The 24,702-nt window shown below is 42.6% G+C and overlaps 3 protein-coding genes across 3 annotated transcripts; 1 reads left to right on the top strand and 2 right to left on the bottom strand.

Annotated features, from left to right (window-relative positions):
* Positions 1 to 2,061: 2,061 nt before the first annotated feature.
* On the bottom strand, positions 2,062 to 6,558 carry LOC143328885 (uncharacterized). Its single transcript, XM_076744328.1, has 5 exons — positions 6,364 to 6,558; positions 5,184 to 5,519; positions 4,519 to 4,817; positions 3,429 to 3,556; positions 2,062 to 2,971 (listed from the first exon to the last, which is right to left on the bottom strand). The coding sequence occupies exons 1-5, from the start codon at positions 6,455 to 6,457 to the stop codon at positions 2,770 to 2,772; spliced, it is 1,059 nt and encodes a 352-aa protein (XP_076600443.1). The 5' UTR covers positions 6,458 to 6,558; the 3' UTR covers positions 2,062 to 2,769.
* A 2,209-nt stretch (positions 6,559 to 8,767) lies between these two features.
* LOC143328890 (ADP-ribosylation factor 4-like) lies at positions 8,768 to 11,265 on the top strand. Its single transcript, XM_076744341.1, has 6 exons — positions 8,768 to 9,014; positions 9,334 to 9,414; positions 9,550 to 9,659; positions 9,753 to 9,824; positions 10,039 to 10,161; positions 10,370 to 11,265. The coding sequence occupies exons 1-6, from the start codon at positions 8,948 to 8,950 to the stop codon at positions 10,454 to 10,456; spliced, it is 540 nt and encodes a 179-aa protein (XP_076600456.1). The 5' UTR covers positions 8,768 to 8,947; the 3' UTR covers positions 10,457 to 11,265.
* Positions 11,266 to 11,585: 320 nt separating this feature from the next.
* appl1 (adaptor protein, phosphotyrosine interaction, PH domain and leucine zipper containing 1) lies at positions 11,586 to 23,735 on the bottom strand. The gene is made up of 22 exons (XM_076744299.1): positions 23,546 to 23,735; positions 22,163 to 22,261; positions 21,952 to 22,011; positions 21,123 to 21,194; positions 20,837 to 20,924; positions 20,454 to 20,495; positions 19,390 to 19,448; positions 18,488 to 18,634; positions 18,031 to 18,113; positions 17,706 to 17,867; positions 17,088 to 17,276; positions 16,923 to 16,965; positions 16,772 to 16,828; positions 16,352 to 16,443; positions 16,032 to 16,211; positions 15,719 to 15,771; positions 15,378 to 15,552; positions 15,071 to 15,107; positions 14,810 to 14,950; positions 14,676 to 14,726; positions 14,442 to 14,531; positions 11,586 to 13,977 (listed from the first exon to the last, which is right to left on the bottom strand). The coding sequence occupies exons 1-22, from the start codon at positions 23,597 to 23,599 to the stop codon at positions 13,825 to 13,827; spliced, it is 2,127 nt and encodes a 708-aa protein (XP_076600414.1). The 5' UTR covers positions 23,600 to 23,735; the 3' UTR covers positions 11,586 to 13,824.
* Positions 23,736 to 24,702: the final 967 nt, after the last annotated feature.

Below are 24,702 nucleotides of genomic sequence, written 5' to 3'. Positions count from 1 at the left end.
AGAATCATCACTGTGGTCCTTGAAATGAAAACCATTCCACTGAAAGCTTCTTTCGGCCGATTTATGTGAATTCATAAACATTTCTGGACACAAACAATGTAAAAATTAAAACAACCATCAACCGTGTAATGACAGCAATAACGGCTAAACAGGTCATTTAATTTATTCTGATCATCATCATTATGAGTGTAAATTACGATGACTTATGGCTGAAGTTTTGTTTCAGTTTTTGGAGTTTTTCTGCACACAGTTATTTGATGTTTGCGTTGTTAAAATACCACTTGTTTGAAAATGTTAAATGGACCTTTTGTCACACGTCTGCGTTGTAATTTTTTTCTTCATTTTCCTTTCAACCATCATGTAACACGTCATATAAATGCTTTGAAATTTGCCTTTTTTGTCAAGCAGATAATTGTAAAGAAAAATAAGTCAAATATATGCTGGTTGGAAAAACCTGTGACATCTGGTTGTTGGGCAACCATCGAAGATTTATATTTGTAAAAACAAAACAAAAACAGACTTATTTTAACAGCTTAATTTTTTATTGGAGGGCTATTCTCATATTCCACTCTGTAGAGAATGAAGAGTTTTGTACATAATGGTGTAAAATTAAATGATGGCCCAGATATGATGATGTACAATAATTATTTTGTTATTAAAACAGATGTCTTACTAACTACTGAGATATAAATAAGAACTGCTCAACATAATGGTCATTTGCTTTTCTCAGAATAATGACAGTGCTGTTCAGACGCCTTCTTGGCGTTTGGAATTTGCAGTTTCTTCGCTGACAGACATGATGGGAATGGAAAGTTTACTGATCCTGAAAATATCTTGCTAACGACATCATTTATCAATCACTGATTTTAATGAATAACTATTTTGCAAAGGTCCTCTTATTTATTGGTGTCAGTGTATACACTCTCATAAAAATGTGATTAGTATGTAATTAGAGACCATATTGCTAGAAAATATTGATATTGGACAGTTGAGCAAAACCCCAGATTACATTCAAATAGTGTTTTTAACAGATTTTCTTTTCAACCTCTGCTTATGTTAAACTGTGGTAGGGTTAAAATAAAATGAAAATCTGACAGACGTCTGCTTGATAGCAGTTGTGGAAGACGTTCTCACATCTTTTACTGAAGTAAGTACAAAAGTATCACCATCAAAATACTGTTGAAGTGCCAAAAGAAAAAGTATTCATTAGGCAAAGCAAGTTCATTGACATGGCACTATTCATACACAAACTAATTCAAGGTGCTTCAGAGAGGCAGAGAAATGCATCAAAAATAAGATTTAGAAAACATTAGAATTGACAAAACAGTTTCATTCACTCATTCATCTTTATACAGAATGGCCCATTTCAGGATAGAGTATAGTAGTATAATACTACTATATACTGCTGGGTAGCTTGTGAATTTACCTCTGGGGTTCAATAAAGTCTTAACCTAAAATAATACATTGTAATTTATTTCTTGATTACATATTGTATTATTAATCATAATCTGCAATGTAAGTAGTAACTAAATTTACCAAATAACCAGAGTAAAACATTTAGTCGAGTAGAAGTATTAAGTAGCAGACAATGGAAATACTCAAGTAAGATACAAGAACCTCAAATCTACTTGAGTAAAGTTCTTCAGTAAATGTTCTTCTTCTTCATTTTCCTCCACTGTCAGAAACAAGACAGTCAAATGTTGGACAAATACAAATACAAATTCTTAATTCATAAAAACAAATGCGAGAAAATGGGAAGCATCTGTTTTCAAATGAAAGGTTTCTGTTTGTGTGAACGTACGACAACATCCTGTTAGCTTGTTGGGTCCTTTGAGTAAGTTGCTAGCTTGTTAGCTTTGGCTGCTAATCAGTGGTGTCAATGGGTAAAAGTTAACAGCCAGCTAATGTGGACAGAGGAACAGTCTTCTGTCTGGCTAAGTTAGCTTGTGGCTATTTTCAAAATGTCATGCTAACAATACTTTCTGCATAAGCTAATACAAGCACCTTCAGCCATTATGCTGCAGAGCTACGTGTTATTTTGCTCCCCTGGCGATGTCACTGTTTTTGTTTTTATTGAAGCCATATAAGCACGACAATAAACTACTCTGATGGCCTGAAGAACTACAATTTCCATAAATGTGTTTGGTCAACTGATGAGGGAAATATCAGGCTCTTTAGCTGCTTAACGCCATAATTCAGATTCAAAATTGTGTGGGTTCCAGAAAAATGCTAATAAATAGGAGCCTACTGTTATATTCCATGTGCTGCCCCTAGTTCTGACATATCATAGTCAGTCCGTGAGTGCTGAGCTAATAACCTTGTACACAGTGCTTGTATGAGCCAGTGAATCAGGAACTGACTGAATGGACGGCTGAAACTGAACCAGCACTGAAGGTCATGGTGGGTGAGTACAAATACTTTAAATGAATTAAAACAATGAAAATCAGCTAAGTGATTTGTTATTTCCACCCCTGATAAATGTGATTTACAATCTGCCATCTCTTTATTTTTTTTCTTAACAATATAGAAAATTAAGGAAGCAAATGTACCTAAAAAGAGAACAATATAAAGTCAAAGTAAAAATGAATTCTGCTACTGAGGCTATTATGTTATGTTGCCGTGAAATACTGTATAATCACATGAGTCAATCATGTTTGAATTCCATTCACTATTAATTATTGATCTTTAAAGATTGATTGTTAAGAATTTCGTATTATTAAATGAAGAACTGAGCACACAGCTCTTTGTACACATGCCCTGTGTGTTTCATTAAAGCTGTTGTCTCTGTCCCTCTTTCCTTTCCACCATGATGGAAAACTCTCTGGTCTTCTTCGCTCGCTCCGGTCGACGCCCTGTCCCACTGCGGTTGGCTGGCAGTTGTGCCTGCCGCTTGTAGGTGTCCTCCAATAGCGCGTTTCCTCCGGGAGAGTAGCTGATGGAGGACCAGGTGAGGACGGAGCCGCGGTACAGCCTGAAAACAAAAGCAAATTTTTAAATGATGGATTTAAAAGATGAAAACGTTTATTGAAGAATTTAGCATGTTTAAACTTGATATAGTTAAATTGGCCAATTTTTGAGCCAGCAAAAAATATATTGATAAAGGAGTAGGGTATTGGTGCCTATACCTTATTTTGGGGAATGTAAACATATTTAGCTAGCTAGCTCATGGATACTTGATCTCTGTGTGAATGTTAGTAATGACACACACACACAGTCGGGTACACATAATTTATGGGGACATTACATAGACTTCCATTCATTTCATGGAGAGTAACCCTAACCATAACCAAAACCACTACATGTCTAACCCTCACCTTAATCCCAGCCTTCATCCTAAAATGTAATGATTTACATTATGGGGATCTGCATTTTGTCCCCATAAGGAGGGTGAGTCCCCACAACGTGAGGAATACATGGTACACACTTACGCGTAGACGCCGCTGGTCATGTAGTTGAAGATTTCTTTGTAGCTGAGAGGATAATCCCACACCTGGACGTCTGTCAGCTGACCATCAAAACCTGTAAAATCAATCACAGGCTCACCTGGCCAGGCATACTGCGCGCACACACACACACACACACACACACACACACACACACACACACACACACAAAACACACATTAAACATTCGGTTTTCATCACTTTTGGGGACATTACATAGACTTACATTCATGTCTAAAGACTTACCCTGACCGTAACCTTAACCCAAGTCTTCACCCTACAATTGTGTGATTTACATTGTTGGGACCTGCATTTTGTCCCCACAAGTACAGTGAGTCCCCACAATGTGAACGTATTTATGTCCCCACAACGTGAGTAATACATGGACACAAACATAAATGGATATTAGAGATGATGATGAGTAGATACGGGCAGCAACTGGGAACCAGTGGAGGGATATGAACAGCAGAGTCACGTGGTCGTTTGGGCTGGTTGAAGACCAGGCGAGCTGCTGCATTTTGGTTTATCTGCAAGGGTTTTAACAAGCATGCTGGGAGCCCTGCCAGTAAGGAATTACAATAGTCGATCTGCCAAAGCTGAAGAAATTGTTGACAAACATGACATCCATTTTATGGAATTGGTTTCAGTTTCTCAAAAGCCACAAGAAGTGCAGATTAAGATGGTCGGTGCCAACTGAGACAGGAAACGCAACATATTTTTACGATCACTTGACAAGGCACCATCCCAGCGACCACACCTTTATTTTTACGAACGTTTCAAGGCAAGCTAACTTGTATTGTTTTAAGATAAAGCATGTTTTCAAAGTCAAGTGTTGACATTTAGTTGTTACTCAATTTTTTTTTAAAATCACAAAATATATCCGAAACTGAATCCAACAGGTTGTTTAACTGTAGTTCTGTAGTCAAAGTATTAAAGCCCTTTTCAGACCCTGAATATCCGCATCACTGCTGTGTTTCAGCTGTTTGACTGAAATTCAGTCCCATTATCAGGTTATAGCAACAAAAATGCTAAAGAAGCAGGAAATTTGCTTCAGTGTGTGTCACTCTGTCCTCACCTGAACAGGAAGCCTCTTCCTGATGCTCATGTTCGGGCCGCTGAACACCTGAGCCACCTTCTTCACAGAGTCCACAGTGACGCAGACTCTGGTCCAGATGTCCTGTCCAACGCTGGACCAGAATCTTAAGTTAGGTTGCAAGTTCAGGTTCCTGTAACTGTATCTGTCAAAGGACAGTCGAAATTCATTTCCGAAACTGGTTTCCAGCTTCAGCGGGGCTCTGCTGGATGGGCTGAGTGTGAAGATTATGGGTTGTCTTTGCTCATAGTCGGTGAGGAAGCGCAGACACACGGACACACCTGCAGGGGTCAGAGTTCACAAGGGAAGTGTTGATTGGCAAACGACAAACACAGGAACAGTTGTGTGGTTGTTTTCCTTTTTCAGTATTTAGCTTCACCTTCAAGTGCGTTATTTGTCTGAACATCTGCATAAAAACCTTACTCATGATTTCAGAACATGCTATGAGCAGACAAATGTTATGGTTAATGTTTTACGGACAATCTGGACATAAAGTTTCCAGATATGCATTTCAATATAAACCAATGAGAGACTGTAGACATCTGCTACTACCACGCCTACTGCTGACTGTATGCTAACTGTCTGGCGCAGAAGCTAACCAAAGCTGAGTGTATGCTGTCTGCCCAGCGCTTTGTGAGTGCATTTACCTCTAGTAGGTGGTGCGGAGGTCCAGGGAGGGTAGGTGGTGTAAGGTCGGGTGGTGGTGTAATAGGGTCGGGTGGTGGTGGTGAAGTAGGGTCTGGTGGTGGTGGTGTAGTAGGGTCTGGTGGTGGTGGTGTAGTAGGGTCTGGTGGTGGTGGTGTAGTAGGGTCGGGTGGTGGTGGTGGTGTAGTAGGGTCGGGTGGTGTATCTAGGGGTTGGGTAGGGAGTAGTGCGAGGCCGGGAGTTAGACGCAGAGAAAAAATAGGGGGGATAGAAAGATATTCCTCCTCCATTAAAAGACAAAGTGAACATCTTCCCATTTAGATTTAGCCCATAAGGTCCTGCAGAAAGAAAGAGGAAGAGACGCCACACAAATAACATGTCAGCATGACAGAAGATGTTCTTTATGTGCTTATTTTTAATTGTGTGGTTGTCACATTTACACTGTACAGTACAGTATACTGCGATAATTAGAGCTGATTGTCTCATCGTGAAGGCTAAGTGGTGATATAGTGTATTTTTGTCCTTGCTTTTGTCAATAAATTCCATGAAAAGACCAAAAAAAATCAACAATGTGTTGTCTCTAAATACTCTCTGACAGCTGGACACTGTAGTTTCTAACAAATGTTACTCAAACAGCAGGAAATGGTGCATTTGTTGGGGGCTTTTTTCCGCAGCGGATTGATCCACATTTGGTGCTCTAATGAGTATTTCCAGAAGCAGGACGGTGTGTGAGTGAGTCACAGTAAACTACAGTGTCAGCGCAAGTGCAACAGTGAGACTCACTCTTGTGTTTTTAATACAACACCGAGTGTCAGGCTCTGGATACACACTATCGATCAAGTCAATGCTGCTTTTGGTACTTTCATGGGATTTGTTAAATACAAGAAAAATACCAAAAATACTAGTTATTATCCTGAAGTATGCTTTGTAAAGTAGTCGTACTCATAATGTCACAAAATTACACAAAATCACTGTAAAAGACACATTTCTATTTACATGTTAAATAGATGTTTATGTAACTTTTGCTTACTCGTGTGTGTGTGTGTGTGTGTGTGTGTGTGTGTGTGTGTGTGTGTGTGTGTGTGTGTGTGTGTGTGTTTGTCTGTCTGTCTGTCTGTGTCTGTGTGTGTATGTCTGTGTGTGTGTGTGTTTGTGTGTCCGTGTGTGTGTGCGCGCACACACCTGTTGTCGTCCACCTTGCAGCAGTCAGTCCTACGTTCAGCACTGCTGCCATCACTGCCATCACTGTAGGAACATAAAGCAGCTTCATCTTCATCCTCTTCCTCAGGCGTCTCTGCTGTCTCTGCTGAGCGTCTGTGTGTCCCCGCTGTGTGACAGTATCTGTCCGCCCGCCGTCGCCGCACTTCGGCTCCTGAACTTTCGCTTCCTGGTTCTGTCGTCAGCAGCCACGGTAAGTTTCATTTCTGTGCACAGGGACTCCTCCGCCTCTGTGATTCAGATGTGAGGTACTTGAGTATTTCCATTCCATGCGCCTTAATACTTCTACTCTACTACATTTTGGAGGCAAATGTTGCACTTTTTACTCCATTACAATTATCTGACAACATGAGTTACAAATTACTTCACAGAGTCAGGTTATTAATACAAAATGATGCATTATTATGGATTAAGATACCTGCCATTATAAAGTAGATGAAATTAGCGCCACCTTTAACAGCTGTAATATTAATTATTCTTTCACATTAATGCATACTACTACTACTACTACTACTACTACTACTACTACTAATAATAATAATAATAATAATAAACTTTATTAGCACTAACGACCTTCTTTAAAAAATATGTAGGTAATAGGTGTTATAAGGTTTTGGGGGAGTATTACTTCAGTTAAACTACACAGTGTGCTTAATTGTTTTTATTTGTATATTAAGCATCAAGACAGCACAATTCTGCACAATGAAATGTCAGTTTTCACCCGTTCATGCCACACATACACAGAACATACTGTATACATTAATATTTCAATTATAAAGTTACTGATATACATACATTTGTATATGTATATGGTATATGAGTAACTGTATTGTTTATATACATATATATCTATACCTACAGTACACACATATACACTGAGGGAGTTGTTTATTTATGATGGAGGATGAAATGAACACTTTCACAGTCCAAGGAAAGAGGCTGCTCTGTCGTCTGGAGGCTGGCCAACAGGCTTTTTCACAGTATTTATTGTCCGTCAGTGAAGCAGACATGGTTGTGAAATAGACAGTTCAGATATAGTTTGTGGACTCTTGTGCAATCACAAGTGACAGCGTTGTAAAAATCTACATGAAGGAAACCAGATCAGCCAGATATGTGGAGCACAGATGACCACGTGACGTCCTTCCCTGAACCTCAAACACACCACGATCCACCAATTTCATGTCCTCTGTCATTTATTGGGGAATCTGGGTAAAAATACTTCAGTCCCATTGTATTTAGAGTACAAATACAAGATTCAGTGTTTTCCCACCGGAATACTGAATTATGTTTTATTCCTCGTGGGGAAACTATAATTTAACAGTTAAAAGAATAAATAAAATAGGAAAGTTTCAAATAATAAAAAAATCTTTGGGGTAGTTTTGATCACTGTGAGCAACCACAAAGTTAGAAAGACACAAACTAACAGACAGTCCAGCCTTTGACACAAATCCACGACACACAGACAGCAGACTGTGTCAGTTCTGCCAACAGCGACAAGAGGCAGAGCAACACTTCCTGCTTCACTGCAGTCTGCAGGAAGACACAGGAACCAAGGGCTTACTACCAAAATAAAAGTCAGACAGCAGTCGTTCAACCCACAATCAAACAAAACTAAATTCAGTGTCTATCGTGTTAACTTTGTCCCCTGCTCAGCCGCTGTCTCTCAGCTCTCATAGTTTCATCTTCAAAAAGGCTCAATAGTTGCCTAAAACAGCTGCTCACTGCAGTTTCTATCAAACATTACTGAAACAAAGAGAAATAGTGCATTTGTTGGGGACTACTTTCAGCCGTGGATTAATATACATTAGTGCTCTAGTGAGTATTTCCAGCAGCAGGATGGTGTGTGAGTCGAAATAAACTGCAGTGTGTGTGTGTTCATGGTATTGAAGGAACATGATGTCACCTGATGCAACAAGGCGACTCATTGAGGAGTTTTAATAGTTTTTGGAATAAGATATCAGGCTTTCACTGGACAGAGCAGACAATTATTGATCATTGATGGTATTGTCTCTTCATTGGATCACATTGTGTTTCTGTCCAATGAAATTTCTCCGTGCTCCCCCTGGAAAACGTCATGATGTCACACTCCTGATGCAAGTAATAAATAAATATTGATATTTGATAATATATTTATATAAGAAACAAGCCAGAATAATTACATATAATTTCAGAACACAGTGCAGCAGTGTTTCTATTGGCCAGCTGAGCACATCTGACCTCTTGTTTAATTGCTTAGAAGTGAATGGGCGACAATAAAAGTCATTTGTCCACACCTTTGCCTTTTAATCGTGTTCATGCCAATAAAGCAAATACGAATTTAAAAAAAAAAACGTGCCTTTATTCTGAAGGTTGTGTTAGCAGAAGTGTTGTTTTCCGGTGTTGACGGCGGTTCCACCGTGTACAGCTTTGACAGCAGCCGGGATGACAGCATGGATTACACACACACATACATACACACACCGCTGCTCTATAAAAGCACAGACGCTCAAACACCGACTCAAACACAGACGGAGACTCACGAGCGGTTTGAATCTGTCTACCGGAAGTCATGGGCGTCATCATCTCACACATTTTCTCCAGGTTCACCTCCAAGACACCTGTCCGCATTTTAATGGGTGAGACTTGACTGCATTATTATTATTATTATTATTATTATTATTATTATTATTATTATTATTATTAGTGTTGTTGTTGTTTGAGACATAGTTGTAGTAAGTAGTAGCTAGTAGTACACAAGTACCAATAGTTACTTTTCTTGTGTAATTTAGTGGTTTTATTTGATAATTTTTCTTTGTACTTTATTACTGACCCGTTAATCAACAGTTAAGAATATAACACAGGAGATATAAGATGGCCTATAGTGCAGTTTACTCTATCTGTGTGTGTGTGTGTGTGTGTGTGTGTGTGTGTGTGTGTGTGTGTGTGTTGCTGCAGTGGGTCTGGATGCAGCAGGTAAAACCACTCTGCTGTACAGACTGAAGCTGGCTGAGGTCGTCACCACCATCCCGACCATTGGTCAGTCATCTGTCCCAAAGCGCACGTTTAATGCAAACATGAAATAATACAAAGTCATTAAATACACTGCTCCCTCTGTGTGTGTGTGTGTGTGTGTGTGTGTGTGTGTGTGTGTGTGTGTGTACGCGTGCGCAGGTTTTAATGTGGAGACAGTGGAATATAAGAACATCAGTTTTACAGTTTGGGATGTTGGTGGTCAGACCATCATCAGACCTCTGTGGAGACATTACTACACTAACACACAGGTAATACTACTGCAACTACTACTACTACTACTACTACTACAACTAGTACAACAGAAAGACTCACTGAAAGTTGCTCTGTCCGTCTGTTTTCAGGGTCTCATATTTGTGGTCGACAGCAACGACCCCGAGAGGATTAAAGAAGCTGCTGAGGAGCTGCACACGATGGTGAAGACACACACACACACACACACACACACACACACACACACACACACACCTGTGCTAAATGTCTGATTAAATCTCCAGTAGTGGTTGTGATGGTCGTAGAAACCACAAATTAAACTGCCTGGAGGAGGACGTTGCTGATTGGTTGATTGGAACTCCTTTTAACCTCCATCTTCCCTGTTAAACTCACCTGCTTCATGTTTTTGTGTTGCAGTTGGAGGAGGACGAGCTGAGGGGCGTGGCCTTACTCGTCTTCGCTAACAAGCAAGATTTGCCCAGAGCCATGTCCATCAGTGACATCACGGAGGCCCTGGGCCTATCAGGAGTCTCACGGCCGGTAGGTGTCCGTGTCATGTGTGCAAGTTCTAATAAATATAGTGAGAGAGAATAAGAAAAAAACAAGTGCTGCGAAAGTCAAGAAACATAGAATAAAATCTTGTAGAAATGTCTGTTTTAAATGAAGGCGCTGCACAGCTTGTGCAAGAGCTCACAGCGTGAAGTATAAAGGGGTGATATAAACTTCTTCTCCGTCTGTGTGTCTGCAGTGGTTTGTCCAGGCGTCCTGCGCCGTCAGCGGTACAGGTCTGGCCGAGGGTCTGGACTGGCTCTCCGACCAGATCCTGAAACGGTAGACGCTGATGAGACGCTCTCTGTGTTTCTTCTGCTTCCTGCTGAATCTTCACGTCAGGCTGTCTCTTCGAGGAAACGTGAAGGATCTTTTGTCCTCTCATTCTACTGCTGCGTTCATGGCACGCAGAGAATCCTGTAGATCCCAGCTTCGTTCTGAAAAACACTTTGAACCTGCAGTCAGCGCCACATTCATGTCACTTTAGAGGAGTCAAAGAGATCAATTTGAATTTATTACCTGAACCCGCTGTTAGCCTTCCCAGTGGTGAACGGCGTCAAAGGTGTAAATATCTGTGCCTATTAAGCATTCTGACATTCTGCCATTAATGTGTTTTTATTGTTTCTCATGTTTACGGTAAAACCAGTGTGATGTGATGTGATCTGCTGTGTGATCAACACCAAACTGATGCACATAATCCTGTTTAATGCGTGTGATGAGCTCCAGTTTGGGAATCACTGTTTCTGTTCTGTTCTGTTTTATATGGGAAACGAAGTAACTGCACTGATTTTTCATGTTTGAGATTATCTTACAGCAGACGTTAATATTCAGCCCATCTGTCATCAGAGATTTTCCACTTGAAATAAACTTCTATACTTTTACAAGTCAGCCATGTTTTCAGTGAAGGTTTTGCTGGTTTTGGTGGATGAATTTGTATTTAAAGACATTGTGATATTTGGATAATCAGTTTGTTATTTACGTGACATTATGGCCTGTTCTGTTTTTTCACCGTCTTTATGGAGAGGTATATTTTTCTATATGCAATTCATTTTGTTGATACTGTATTTATTTTAGAATAAAGTTGTTTTAGGGGCCAGTTTGTGTGTTTGTTTTATTTTCAACAGACTGACCTGCCACAGCTTGGTGATACATGAAAAACTCTAATCAGAAAGAAAAGAAATTACAATTTGAATAGAAAAATAAATGTTCACACTGATGTCGTGTGTTAAGCTCATTAGCATGCGAGCAGAGAAGCTAAAAAAGCTAAAAGTAATGGACAAAAGTCACAGAGAGCTAAATGTAACAAATAAGCACAAATTAACACGAAAGTAAACAAAATCAACAATTCAGTCTGTTCGGCATTCGGCTCGTGGAGGTTCGTTTGATCTTCACACACCATCAGCCCGACTCGGGGGGGTGGAGTTAGTGCTTTATTTATCACTGAAAAGCCTTTTATTATTCATGACACTGAAACAATTATCACAGAAACATATTTACAGTTCAACATCATCACCTGTCGCGTTCCCTGCGTCTGTAAAGTGCAGCTCCACCAACACGAGTCCTTCACCTGGTTACAGCAAATCATCATCATCGTCAGTTTAGGCTGACTGAAGAGGTCTGTCTGCGTCAGGGGGCCGTGACCTCTGACCTTTGACGTGTAACGAGTCTGACGTTTGAATCAGTGAATCTCTCTGGATAAAAGCTGATGAATGAATGAATAAAGCCTGTGAGGAACATAAAAGGCCACAAACAATGACCCTGATAAACGTTTGTCAAACACTGAATCAGCTGATTATTTGGCAGCAAAGACGTCTAAAACCCGTCTGTCTGCTTTTATGAAACACGTTCCGAACATACGTCAAGATGTTAATAATGTTAAACTTCTTCAGAGTTTACTGGATGAGTAGCGTGGACCTGATCAGATGACTGGAGGAGACCAAAGCTGAGCTCAAACTCTTCCTCTCAGCTGTCTCCACGACCTCCGAACAGACGGAGAAAGGAGGCCGTTTGAGGCCTGAAGCTGTTGGTTGGAGGTGAACAGGATACGATTCTCGTTAAAGAGCACTACTTTCATGCAACTATTCGCTCTGTAAGAGGCAGAATAAAAATCTTCAAACGAAAAGAGTTTGAGAGGTTTTTTTTTGTTTTTTTCTGTAGCTTCACTCCTTCAGGATCTCCCCTGGCAGCCATGTTGGCTCCCGTCCTGACGACATGCTAACGCACACTGCACACAAACGGCGTGGAAAGCTGGGATGCTGGACGAAGCGTGGCGAATGATATGTTCCATTTTTCTACAATTACTTCAACAATTAGACAAAAAGGCGAATTCTGAAGTTGACGTTGGCACTGGAAGTCGTTGATGGTTATCGATCTTTTCTGTTTGTTCATAGCTTCTCTGACAAAAGGAAGACGTGGTGCTGAAATCTCAGTGGTCAATACCGACACCACTCTTCATCACTGTGATGAAGCTGACAATTATCTTTACACTCGATAAATCTGCTGATCATTTATTCGATTACTTCATTGGTTTACACAAACGTCCAAAAACAGCCAAAACGACCCACCGCGCATCGTCTCACCTGAGGCTGGAGTCACATATACTCATCGATTAAAGGTCCAGTGTGGGATTTAGTGGCATCTAGTGGTGACGCTGCACACTGCAACTAGCTGAATACCCCTCGCCTCACCCTCATCTTCCAAGCCTGTAGCAGAACATATGGCAGCCTCTAAAATTATGAAAGGCTCTCTCTGGAGTGAGCGTTTGGTTTGTCCGTTCTGGGCTGCAGTAGAAACATGGCGGCGCAACATGGCGGACCCCGTGTTAAAGCACCTGCTCGCTCTTTAAGGGGACCTCTAATTGACTACTCATTAAAGGTTTCAGCGAGTTTTAAGACTTCGCAAGTTGATTTTCATTCTGCAGTGAAGTGAATGAAAACCAGTGACCGCCTGGAAGGAAAGAAAGAATAAAAAAAAAAAATTACTGCGGGACGCTTTGAAAACCGCTCACGTCACAACAGGAAGTACTCTTCAAAATAAGACTCCAAGCTCTCTCTCTCTTTCTTTCCTTGCTCTGTGTTTACAGCATTGTATCTCACACTTCTTATGACATCAGAGGCGTCTTGTTACCTCTCTGGATCTCTGAGGGGCCAAACGTTCACCTCCTGCCAAAGAGCCTTTGAGCAAGAGCACGAACCGACAATGACACCGTCCAAATCTGCCTTCTGTGTTTCCTCCCACGTCTCCTTCTGATCCCGGTTCATCACTCTGCTTTCTTTCTTTTTCTGCTCTGAATCCTCCATCAGTGCCATTACCTCTTTTTATAAAATAAACATAAAAAAACAGAAACGTACAGGTTAATCTATGTTTGTGGAGCCGGTATAAAAAGCAGCGTTTTTACACACAGAATAAAATCAAAGTCCGTGACGGGACATTTCCACGCCTCCTCCCCTCCTCCTCTTATAGTGAGGGTGCGTTTAGTTTATCCTCCGTTTTCAGAGTGACAGGCAGTCCAGCAGAGAGGGAGCACATGTTTTTCTTTCCCAGGCAGCCCGGCGGGCGGGCGGTGTTCCCCTCCTCTGATTCCTGAGCTGTTGCTTTGACAGTACCAGCTGGGGCTTGCCTGGGTGGTAAAACATGCATCCTCCCTCAGCTTCGTTAGGCTTCAGACTCCCCCCTCTTCTTCCCCTCCTCCCCGGCATCGCTGTCCTCTGATTGGCTGTTGCTAAGCACTAGGAATTGTCCGTCAGGGCCAGGCGGGTTAGCGGGGCGACTTGAAGCGGCGATCAAACGGCTCTGCTCCTCCAGATCCTGGAGGCAAAAGGAGGACAAAGACGAGTTAGACATCAACACTGTTTTATGTTGAACTGTGTGTGCAGCCGATAAACAGCATGACAGAGTTTTTATTCTTTCCTGCGCTGAGTTTTACAGATCCAACATCTTCCTGCAGCTCCACAGGTATCATCACGGTGTTTGAACTGCTTCCATTTATCAGCTTCAGACATAAACGAGCTTTTTCAGAATAAACAGGGCCATTTGAAAATGAAGAAATATGTGATTTTTATCAGAATATTAATAAAAACCTAGTTAAATTAAAAGATTCATCATTAAAGTAATTCTAAAGATTTGCAGTAGTGAGGATGTGTTGATGTCCTGTGTGATAATAAATCAAATATCTTTGGGTTTTTGGGAGTAGCGTCACATTCTATTTTGAAATCTGGCTTTATCTGGAGTATAACTACGTGTGGGGTTAAAGGTTAAAGGTTAAAGGTCACCTTCTCGATCTGCCTCTGTTTGCTGAGTTCTTCCTGCTGTTTCTCTTTGGCCTTGTCCTGCTCCTTCCTCTTCTCCACGGCCTTACGGTCCTACACAAACAACAAGACAGCAAAGATAAGCAGACTTCACAACAACACCTGACGGAACCACTGCCATCATCATTTAGCGTTAGCATTAGTTCCAGTTAGCATTAGCATTAGCTTCAGTAAAACGAAGATTCAAATCGGTCTCACCATCTCGGAGTGGAAGGCTATCTGCTTGGCCAGGCCGATACTGTCACAGATCTGAAACACAGGAAGAGGACGGACGGTCAGACAGACCGGACAGAGTGTGAGACAGCGAGACAAACGCAGATCACACAGACCACCTTCTCTCCATCGTTGTTCGACTCAAAGATGTAGCAGACGGCTCGGCTGTCGCCCCGTCCACCCGCCGGATGCAGAACGAAGCCGAACAGCCTCTTGTTGTCCTGATGAGATGAACACTGAACCACAGTGGACAGAGGGAACTACAGGAGGAGGGAGGAGGGAGGAGGGAGGAAGGAGGAGGAGAGCAGAGGAGGCGATAACTCATTAGAAACATGTCTGACACTAACATCATCTCAGCAGAGAGACAGAGATCATCTTACCCTGAGTCGAGTGACTTGAGTCTGAGGATCAATGAGCCTGAAAAGAAAAACACATGAAGTCATCATCAAAGACTTCCTGCACAGAAAAAAGTGCTTCCAAAACAACAAGCTGAGACACATTTATTATCAATGTCCTCTTTGGATCAGCGTTACAGTGAATTCTGTACTCTTCTGTATTCTTTCATGACATTTGCTGTTATTCGTTGTCCCTACAAGTTGAACCAGGTCCCCATTTGTGTAGGTCCAGGTCTTTTGTATGTTGTCAAGCTTTGGTCTCACAGTCAAACTTCATCTGTGTGGTTCGTACTTGAGGCAGTCACAGGTGACCAGCAGGTGCGATTCGGTCATCCTGAAGATGTTGTGGATGGCTCTGGCTGCCAGGATCTGCCTCATGGTCTCGGATATGACGTCGGTGGACTCGGCGGTCCTCACCTCCATGGAGCCCAGGAAGCGGACGATGAAGAGCTGGTGGAGGATCGAGTCTGGACAAGAGACAAAAACAAAACAAGTTTGGACACTTTCATTAACCACAGTGTGACTAAACTGGAACTGGATGCTTCACTGCAACAGAAACCACTCAAATAGTTTTCAGGTTTAATAATATAAAACACGGATCACATGAGGAATACAAGACCAGACCGACGGTACCTTCACTGTCCTCTGATGCACTGTCTCCTGTCTCACCAAACGGATTACTCCTTCTGTAAACACACACACACACACACACACACACACACACACACACACACACACACACACATACACAGAATATTGACCATGAACCAGCAGCTGCAACAATAACACACACACACTGATGTACACTCACAAACAAATCTCTATCCACAGTTTCTAGGTATGGTCAAGGTACGCAACCAACCAACACACACACACACAGACACAAAGACACACAGACACACACACACAGACACACACACACACACACACACACACACACACCTACCTGCCAGACTGTGCTGCTGTCTTGCTCTGTCCTGAGTTCTCCTCGGTGACGGGGGAAATGATGTCAAACTGGATGGGTGTTTCTGGGGCAACCAGAGCATCCAATGAGAGCACAGAAAGGGCGGGAGACGGCTCGGAGCCCACAGAGCTGATGCTGCTCGCTCGGCCCACACGCCCCTTACTGGAACAGAGAGAGAGAGAGCTGATTGGTTAAGAGATTGCTGAAGTTATTGTATATAAAGAATTTACTTTTTCACACACACACACACACACACACTCACTCACACACACACACACACACACACACACACACACACACACCTGCTTGGTCTCATGCTCTCATGTCTCTGCTGGAAGGACGGAGATGGTGTCACGGCTTCAAGAGCTGATTGGTTCACTCTGGCTGCCAGCTCCTGTCAACAGGATGACAGCACTGTCAGCATCAACCAATAGGAAAAGACTCTGAATGCATGAATTCAAAGGGCTTAAAGTTTTCGCTGTTGCTGCTCTTGTGTCATACTTGATATGAGATTAAGATACACTGTGTGGCCAAAAGTATGCAGACACCTGAACATTGCAGCCATATGTCATCAGTGAAAAGGTCATTGTACAACAAAGGGCATTAATGTGCTGCTGAGGTTTTAAGGTGCTGACTGTGATGTGGTCTGACACCAGGCTACACTGCAGCTAAAGATGGCCGACCAGGTCGATACAGGTTAATGAGGGAAGCAGGACACGGACCTCTGCGTTCTCACTCAGGTAGATCCTCTTGGAGATGTTGTTGATGGTGGAGATCCACTGGTGGAGGAAGCAGCAGAGAGAAGGTGTGAGGAGGCAACAGAACAGCTGACAGTCAATACAGAGCAGGTCACATGACAGAGAAACAGTTTACCTCCTCGCACTCCTTCCTGCTCTCCGACTGCAGCGTCACCACTCTGACGAGACAAACGCGTTAAGTTTAGTCTATTTTCACCTCCACCATAACTCTCACGACTTAAACATGGAGAGACATGTTAGAGTGTATTCATGAAGCAAAAACATAAGGGAGCCGTCTCACTTCTTGCCATCGAAGGAAGTGACCTGGAAGCAGAAGCGGCGGTCGTCACAGTCGACCGCCATGACGGAGCAGTTGTCCAGGTCTGTGACCAGCCCGCCCGCCACCTCGCCCCGGCCCTGCTGCATCAGATTACCGCCCTGCGTGAAGAAGTACTGGCGCTCCCAGGACGACGACACCAGCCCCGTCTTACTGAGAGACACACAGAAGAAAAACTTTGACTCCTCCAAAGACGACGCAAACGACAAATTCAGCCTTAACACCAGATACCAACACTGACGCCGCAGCAGTGGAGGTGCAGCAGGGGGTGAGTGTGTATACATGTGATGGATGTTTCAGACAGATACTTTTACCATGTGCCTTCGTTTCTCTTCTAAATAGCTGAAATTAATTGGAATTATCCATTAAAGCTGCTTCGCGTTGGATTTTAAGATTTCCAACTCGGACGCCCCCCAGTGGTAGACTGAAGAATGACACTGACTGATAGCAGTGACGTCATTTCTTCTACAGCCAAAAACTTCAGAATGATTTTAACGGTGTTTTACATTCAGTACATCGAGCCTTCATGTGGACATGAAGTAAAAGCAGTAAAATACATCTATATGTGTGTAAATGTCCTACTTGCGGATGTACAGGTATCCCTGTTTCCTGGTCAGGCTGCGACAGACAGGTGAGTGGGCGGGGTCAGGGTCACATGGCGCATACAGCGAGTCACATGATCTCTCCATGTCCTGGATGGTCTGCTGCATCTGCCCAATTTCCTGCTCCATCTCCCGACGCACACTACACACACACACGCACGCACGCACGCACACACACACACACACACACACACACACAGAATTTAGATGTCCCCCTCACCACTGACGACCATCATGTTTCCATTCATTTGTAATTGAAGTTAATAGCATCTTAAGACACTGGGGGGGGGGTTAAGGGTTCTTACTTCTGGACACTGGTTCCGATGGTTCCCAGGAAGTCCTCCCACTGCTGGGTGAGATTTTCTGAGCCCAGCTTAAAGAAACTGATCTGCACAGAACAAACACGGATCAGCAGCAGCAGCTGGGAAGAGTCCAGTTTTTCTGCTGTGTTTGCTGCTGCAGTGAAGAGCTCACATATATTATGGAATAAAACTGACTGGAGTAGTTAACTCAGGGACAAAGTCAACATCTGATGCGGCTGTATGACACCTGCTCTCGAGGCGCCTACACACAGCTACCTTGCAGGTTTATTGTACGTCACGTTGTTGAGGATGGGTCTAATAAATCTGTGGTCACAATCTGTGTCAGACTTTACAATATGAGAAGAAAAAACACACCATGCACTCACATGATCTGCCTCGCTGGCTGCAGCAGCTTTGTGTGTGTGTGTGTGTGTGTGTGTGTGTGTGTGTGTGTGTGTACCTGGGCCTGCATGTAGCCCAGCAGTGGCTCCAGCAGAGCCATCTTCTTCTTGTACTGCAGTGTGTTCAGCGAGCAGAAGTAGTGCATCATCGTCTGGTGCTGTTTCTTGCGGGAGGTGTAGACGTCCTCCACAGCCTCCGCCCGTAGCTGCAACACACAAGACTTTCTTCTTATTTCAGTATCAAGGTAACACGATATACTGAGATAATACATTTTTGGTCAAGATAATCATATTGTGAGATACAGATTTTGGCACTTGACTGCTGCTGACCGTTTCCCTTTCAGGAAGCTTCTGCTTTGAGTTCATGTCAGTGAAAAACAACCTGCACAAACTTCATCCTTTCTGCACACATACAGGAGAGTTTTTGACTGACCCGAGCTTTGATCTGAAGCAGGTTTCAGGTTGATGTTTATGGGCTAAAAAACTCAAAAAATGGTGACAGTTTATTTCACAAGTCACAAGTTTTTTCTAATAATCACTGCAGAGGTGTTCAAAAGTAATTTGGTGTGAATTGTAAGAAAACTAGAGACAGTGCTCGGCTGTTGCAGTTTGAATTATCCAACTGAAATGAACTGTCAGCAAACCTAAAGAGTCTTCATGTCGGATCACAGGAGGTCGGCTGAACATGCAAACAGTGTCTACAGTTAACTGAACGCATACTTTACAGTACTGAGCAGTTCTTTAAAGGAAGAGAAATCAATAACTGCTTAGAAACTCAACACAGCTAACTGTATGTGTACTGTCCCTGTCACCAATCATTTGAGGAAACTTCACAGGAAAATATTTAGGAATTATGGACGCAGAACATAAAAAATTACCTACAAGGTTAATATTAAATTTTAGTTTTGAATCAGTGAATGACTAAAGCTAACAGGAGTGTTTCTGTCTCTGGAGTCATTACCTTGTCGTTGTCTCTCCTCTTGGACAGGCGGCTGTATCTGTTAATGGCAGTGTCGTGATCTGCACACAGGAGCAGGAGGGTGAGACTTTTTGGTGGCAACAGTAACACGGGTTAGACAGGAACATGAAACAGTTCAGACAGTTCAGTAACCATTAAAAACACGCAGAGCTAAACCTCGGCAGTGTGAGTGTTGTGGGAAAAAAGTCGTTTTCACTGAACGTGCAGGCAAACTGGAGCCGAGAGTCACACTGACACACAGATCTGCACATTTTCTTCTTTTACGTTATCTTATTTTACACTGTGGTGCATCAAGCTAACTCTAAACACGTCTCCGTCAGAGTTTTCAGCCGTAAAGTCTCACCTCGTCTTCAGTCACATTAGGACAAACCGCCCTCCACTCAAATACACACAAAACACAAATATGTTTAAGACCAATGTTAATTGATTGTTCAAAGTAAATGTAAGTTCAAGCTTCTCTAACGTGAGGAGTTTCTCTGATCATGATAAACTGAATCCTTTGGGGTTTTTCCATTGTTGTAAACAGACGACTGATCAAACCTTCGTCTCTGCAGAAACGTTAACTGACTCAGTCTTATCAAAGAAATTTGCATCAACTGTCCTCTGGTTTTCCAAAAAAAAAAAAAATGTTGGGAAAGGAACACACGGGTCGTTGGTAGATAAAATCTTAGCCTGACGTGAAGATAACACACTAATTTTATTACTTTATCTCAATTTACCCAAATGACTCCAGCTGAGCTGCGAGCAGATGTCAAGTGGACGTTATTAAAACATGTGCGCCACAGCTTCAAGTCCCACTGTGAGACGGATAGTCCTCAGTAGCCAAGATGGACATTTAGCAATAATTGGACTTACAGTCATAATGCTTTTCAGCAGAAGTCATATTAACAAAGCAACAGTCGCTAAGGGTGGGCTTAGGATCAGCCAATCGGACGTTGACTCCTTGGGGCTTTGGGAACTTAATGGAAATTTCTCCTTCTAAAAATAACAAAGGATAAATTGATACTGAATATTAATTGTAGCCTTAAGCAGCAGCACTAACTTACCATCACTGGATATTTGGAAGACTTCTTTCAGAGTGAGGATCTCTGGAGAGACAAAAAGAACAGCGAGTCACAGTGCAAAGGATGTTTTTGATGCCTCTGTTTATATACTTCTGTTTATTTGTACTTTTTCCTGCTGTGCTTATAATTCTGTGGGAGCAGTCATTGTGGGGGGGACTGGCCTGCACAGAGCCCTGACTTCAACCTCATCTATGGGATGAAGTGGAACACAGCACAGCCAGGCTTTATCTACTGACATCATTTACGCTCTTCTGGCTTCGTCACTACAAAACGCTTGCCGGGTTGAGTGTATCAGAAACAGACCCGCCAACAGATTTGAGACAGGGTCGGATTATCAGTGTCCTGCATGTGTGTGTGTCTCCTACCCTTCAGGTCTCTCTCTTTAAACTGAGTGATGGGAAACATCATGGCATCTGCAAGCTGGGTGGACAAGACAGCATGACAGGAACTCAACTAGAAAGAAGAGAGAGAGGCAGAGAGAGGGAGCGAAGCATGAAGCAGATGAACGTGTGACCACAGAGGATGAACACAGTGCTTCTTACTCTCTTTCTCAGGTATTAATAGCAAATCGACTGCGAGGTCCTATCATGTCGGGTGAAATCTGCCTGACAGCAGCAGACAGAGCTCTGGTGTGTTTGGATTCTCTCTCACCTCATCAATGACTTTTGCAAACTGCTGCAGGGTGGAGCTCATCACCTCATCGTCGCCCCCTAGAGGAAAACGCTGCACACAACGGCAACAACATGGAGGATTGGATTAGACTGATTTGTCGCTGCTGCTGCAGCTGTAACTAAGCATGAAATGCACGACAGAGAAACCTGTGAATTCCTCGCAGTTTTCAAAATATCTCATCATGAAACAAATGTGTTGACCTGAAGTTCTTTCTAGAGGAAATAATTACAAAGCTGTCAAGATCTTGTGTTGGACTTTACTGTTGGACAGACAAAATTTCAACTCAAGATAGCTGGAGAAGCTTTGGAAAGGGCGGTTTTAGCGGCTAGCATAGGTGTGTGAAGCAGAAGATAAGGCCAGTGGCTACTGTTATAAACCTGTTACTGAGGGTCATAAGTGTGACGGCTGAGGTCATAAGACTGATGCTTGTGTTATAAAGCTGACTTTAAGAGTTTTAACCTTCGTCTCTAGTTTATAAGGCTGATAGCTGGTGTAATTAGGTCATGGCTGGTATCAAAGGCTGATGGCTAATGTCATAAGGCTAATGGCTGGTAGGATAAAACTGTGGTTAATGTGTCCAGTGCCTGTTATTATATGGACTGTGTAGGTGTGATAAGGCTGTTGGCAAGTGTTATATGTCCTGTGGCTCATGTTATAAGATTGGTGGCTAATGTCACAAAGCTGATGGCTACTGTTGTAAAGCTGATGGAGAGTGTTATTAAGATGTGGCGGTCATAAGACCGATGGCAACTGTCATTGGGCTGGTGGCTGTTTGAGTGATTCTGGTGTTTCGTGGGACTTGGCCTACCTGTTTGTCGTACTCTTTCAGCAGTCTGGAGGTCAGGTGTGTCGCAGCACTCAGTTCATTCTTGAAGAGAAAATAGCAGAAAGCGCTGAGCAGCTGGAGACACACTTCGCCAATCAGCTGCCATTTATTCATGTTCCTGTATGTCCTGCCCATACCTGCAAAGCCAGTGGCACTACACCTGTGAATCATGTGTGTGTGTGTGTGTGTGTACCTGTGCGTCATAAATCCTTTGCATGGCCTGATAGAGCTGTGTGCAGTAGTTGGAGATGGCTGCAGTGTCCTCCTCAAACACTCCCAGCAGAGAGCGTGTCTACAGACAAAACACAAAACAAATGAAATCAGTATTAATCACATGACCAACCCATAAAAACCTCAACCCCAAATTCATTGTTTAGTTGCCAAAAACCAGCCCACACCTATCTGTGTAAATTGCACTGTTTGCCTTTAGCTAACAGGCGAGCTCATCTTTCCTTTTCATTCTGTCATTGTTAGAAATCAGAAAGATTTTGAATTGTGGGGCTTTCCTGGAGGCTGTATGAATGGACTAATCCTACCATTTCATGAAAGGACAGGTAACACCAGCATTACGAAGGCATCACAGTCCTGGCGCCTGTATCACAGAGCAATCAGTGTCACTATATCACATTCTTCTTGTGTGATTATACTGCACACATTTCACCTAAATCAGATGCTGGCGCTGCAATAACCAAAGTTCACCAAGGGTCTCACTGTGTCACGTCAAATTACTCCACTCATGGTTTTAATGATGTTGCTTGTAATTACAAAGTATGCCTCTTTCACTTGAACAGGCTCACAGCTGGATAGGAAACCCCTGAATTAACTGTTGATGACCTTTTTCGTGATTATCCAGAATCACAAAGGCTGGGTTCAGTGAGGCCAGGTCACCCAGAGAGAGACAGGCTGAAATGTGGAACACGTTTCATGATGCAAGCCTCTGATTTGCCTACAGATAAACTAAAACATCCAAATAATGTCCTTTATCTGCAGATTGAACCTGTCAGACGAATCACACTGTGGTCACACCCCGATCAGTGATGTCACAGCAGGTGTTTTGCCCTGGATTTGCTGCAGGAAATAACATCACTGACTGGGGAGTGTATCAGCTCATCTGAAGCAGTGCAGCTTTCTGCCCAGTGTGACTTCTACATCTAACAATAAGCAGGATGACACTGCTGCTTGGCCAAAAGATTAACAGTTAACGTTACCGCGAGAAACTATGTGGGACGCTAGCAACCAAGTGGCTAAGGAAGTACCAGGCTAACTATTCATTTAAAGACTTCACTTCTGTGCAAACCAACACCTCAGCTTGACATTACGACCTGGCATATTAACGGAAACTCCCACCCGCGGATCGGTATAGCCGTGACAGTTTGATGCCGATGCACAGCTGTTTTATCCCGTTTAAACTGTCCGCCTTAGTTAGCTGGGCCGTTAGCGGTTAGCATGCTGCCAGAACTTGACATCTCTTCGCTAGTTGTTGGCAAACACTGAGCCTACAAAGACTGTTAGCCCGGCCGTATAAGTGGCTAACGTTAGCATACCAACTGAAGCCTACATGGAAGAGAGCGGTTACCTGGGGACTGTCCTCCAGCGTCTCCTCTATCGGCAGCTTCTCTATCCCGGGCATGACTGCGGCTAGCGCGTTGGGTAATCGGTGCGAATCGACGGACAAAATGCACAACAAATTCGTCCGACAACTCCCACTCAAGATTTCTTCTTGGCTATACGAATTCACAACACCCCAAGTCAGCTCCTCCCGGTTCCGCAACACCCGCCCAGCAAATGGATTTTGATTGGATACACCAAATTTCCATGAATTTGATTGGTTCTTTATTTAAAAGGGGTAAAGGTGCCATTTTGGCTCTAACCGGGATCGCCCTTTCACTGTAATAGTGTACAATTCAGAGCCATAATGGCGGCCGGTCTGCTGAGTTCGCGAGTGCGAATATATCTTGTATTTTTGAGGTTTTAATAGTTATAGTAGTTATTATATAAGGAGTTTTTCTGTGTGATAAAAAATAGATTCAGTATGCTGTGTAGTTTGTAAATACCTTTGAGGGTATTTTCAATATTCATTATTGTTTGGGTTTTATCCACCTAAGTAGGTAACTAGCAAATATTTGAATTATGGATTTCTTTCTTTATTATTTTTTGGTTTAACTGCTCAGTCACTTAGTCAATGATGTAGAGTGAACAGTGAAAAGCAGTAACTCACTCTGACAAAGCTGCAGCAGAGACTCTATGACATTTTTGTTGAGAATGACTTAATTTCACTTAATCTGACTAATTGTGCCAATTGTGTAACGTTAAAGTTACATAAAGTTAACAAACTGACTCTTAATTTATTTTAAACTGCGTTGTAGTTAGCTTAAATACCGGTCATACCAGGCCAAGTAGGGCTGTAGAGTGAAACCTTTTAAGTATATTGAACCACCACCACAACTTCAGTGTCAGATGAAAATGACTTTGACAAAACATACATACATCACTAACCGCTGACTGGTTGAGGCAAAACAAAACAACCCCCTCTCCAACCTGAAGAACATGGTGTCAGCCTGAATAATGAAAGCAACATGACAATTCAGTCTAATTATCAGGCTGAAGTGATCTCCACTTCAAAAAACTAGAATACAGTGCTGATTAAAAGTTAATGCATGACTAATAATTATCTAATGCTACACTATATAATGCTAAGTACATTTATTCAAGTACTGTACTTAAGTACAATGT

The sequence above is a fragment of the Chaetodon auriga genome, chromosome 2 (assembly GCF_051107435.1).
Source record: "Chaetodon auriga isolate fChaAug3 chromosome 2, fChaAug3.hap1, whole genome shotgun sequence".
In the NCBI taxonomy this organism is placed as follows: Eukaryota; Metazoa; Chordata; class Actinopteri; order Chaetodontiformes; family Chaetodontidae; genus Chaetodon; species Chaetodon auriga.
This window is presented reverse-complemented; position numbering and strand designations above follow the sequence as displayed.

Excerpts from the sequence above, each read along its gene's own strand:
- LOC143328890 (XM_076744341.1), top strand. The coding sequence starts at position 8,948 with ATGGGCGTCATCATCTCACACATTTTCTCCAGGTTCACCTCCAAGACA. Across the intron at positions 9,660-9,752 it reads ATTACTACACTAACACACAG|GGTCTCATATTTGTGGTCGA; the intron begins GTAATACTACTG and ends GTCTGTTTTCAG. Across the intron at positions 10,162-10,369 it reads TATCAGGAGTCTCACGGCCG|TGGTTTGTCCAGGCGTCCTG; the intron begins GTAGGTGTCCGT and ends GTGTGTCTGCAG.
- LOC143328885 (XM_076744328.1), bottom strand. The coding sequence starts at position 6,457 with ATGAAGATGAAGCTGCTTTATGTTCCTACAGTGATGGCAGTGATGGCA. Across the intron at positions 5,520-6,363 it reads TGCAAGGTGGACGACAACAG|GACCTTATGGGCTAAATCTA; the intron begins GTGTGTGCGCGC and ends TTCTTTCTGCAG. Across the intron at positions 3,557-4,518 it reads GGAAGAGGCTTCCTGTTCAG|TATGCCTGGCCAGGTGAGCC; the intron begins GTGAGGACAGAG and ends GTGTGCGCGCAG.
- appl1 (XM_076744299.1), bottom strand. The coding sequence starts at position 23,599 with ATGCCCGGGATAGAGAAGCTGCCGATAGAGGAGACGCTGGAGGACAGT. Across the intron at positions 22,262-23,545 it reads CGCTGGAGGACAGTCCCCAG|ACACGCTCTCTGCTGGGAGT; the intron begins GTAACCGCTCTC and ends TTTTGTCTGTAG. Across the intron at positions 18,635-19,389 it reads AGAGGAGAGACAACGACAAG|CTACGGGCGGAGGCTGTGGA; the intron begins GTAATGACTCCA and ends TGTGTGTTGCAG.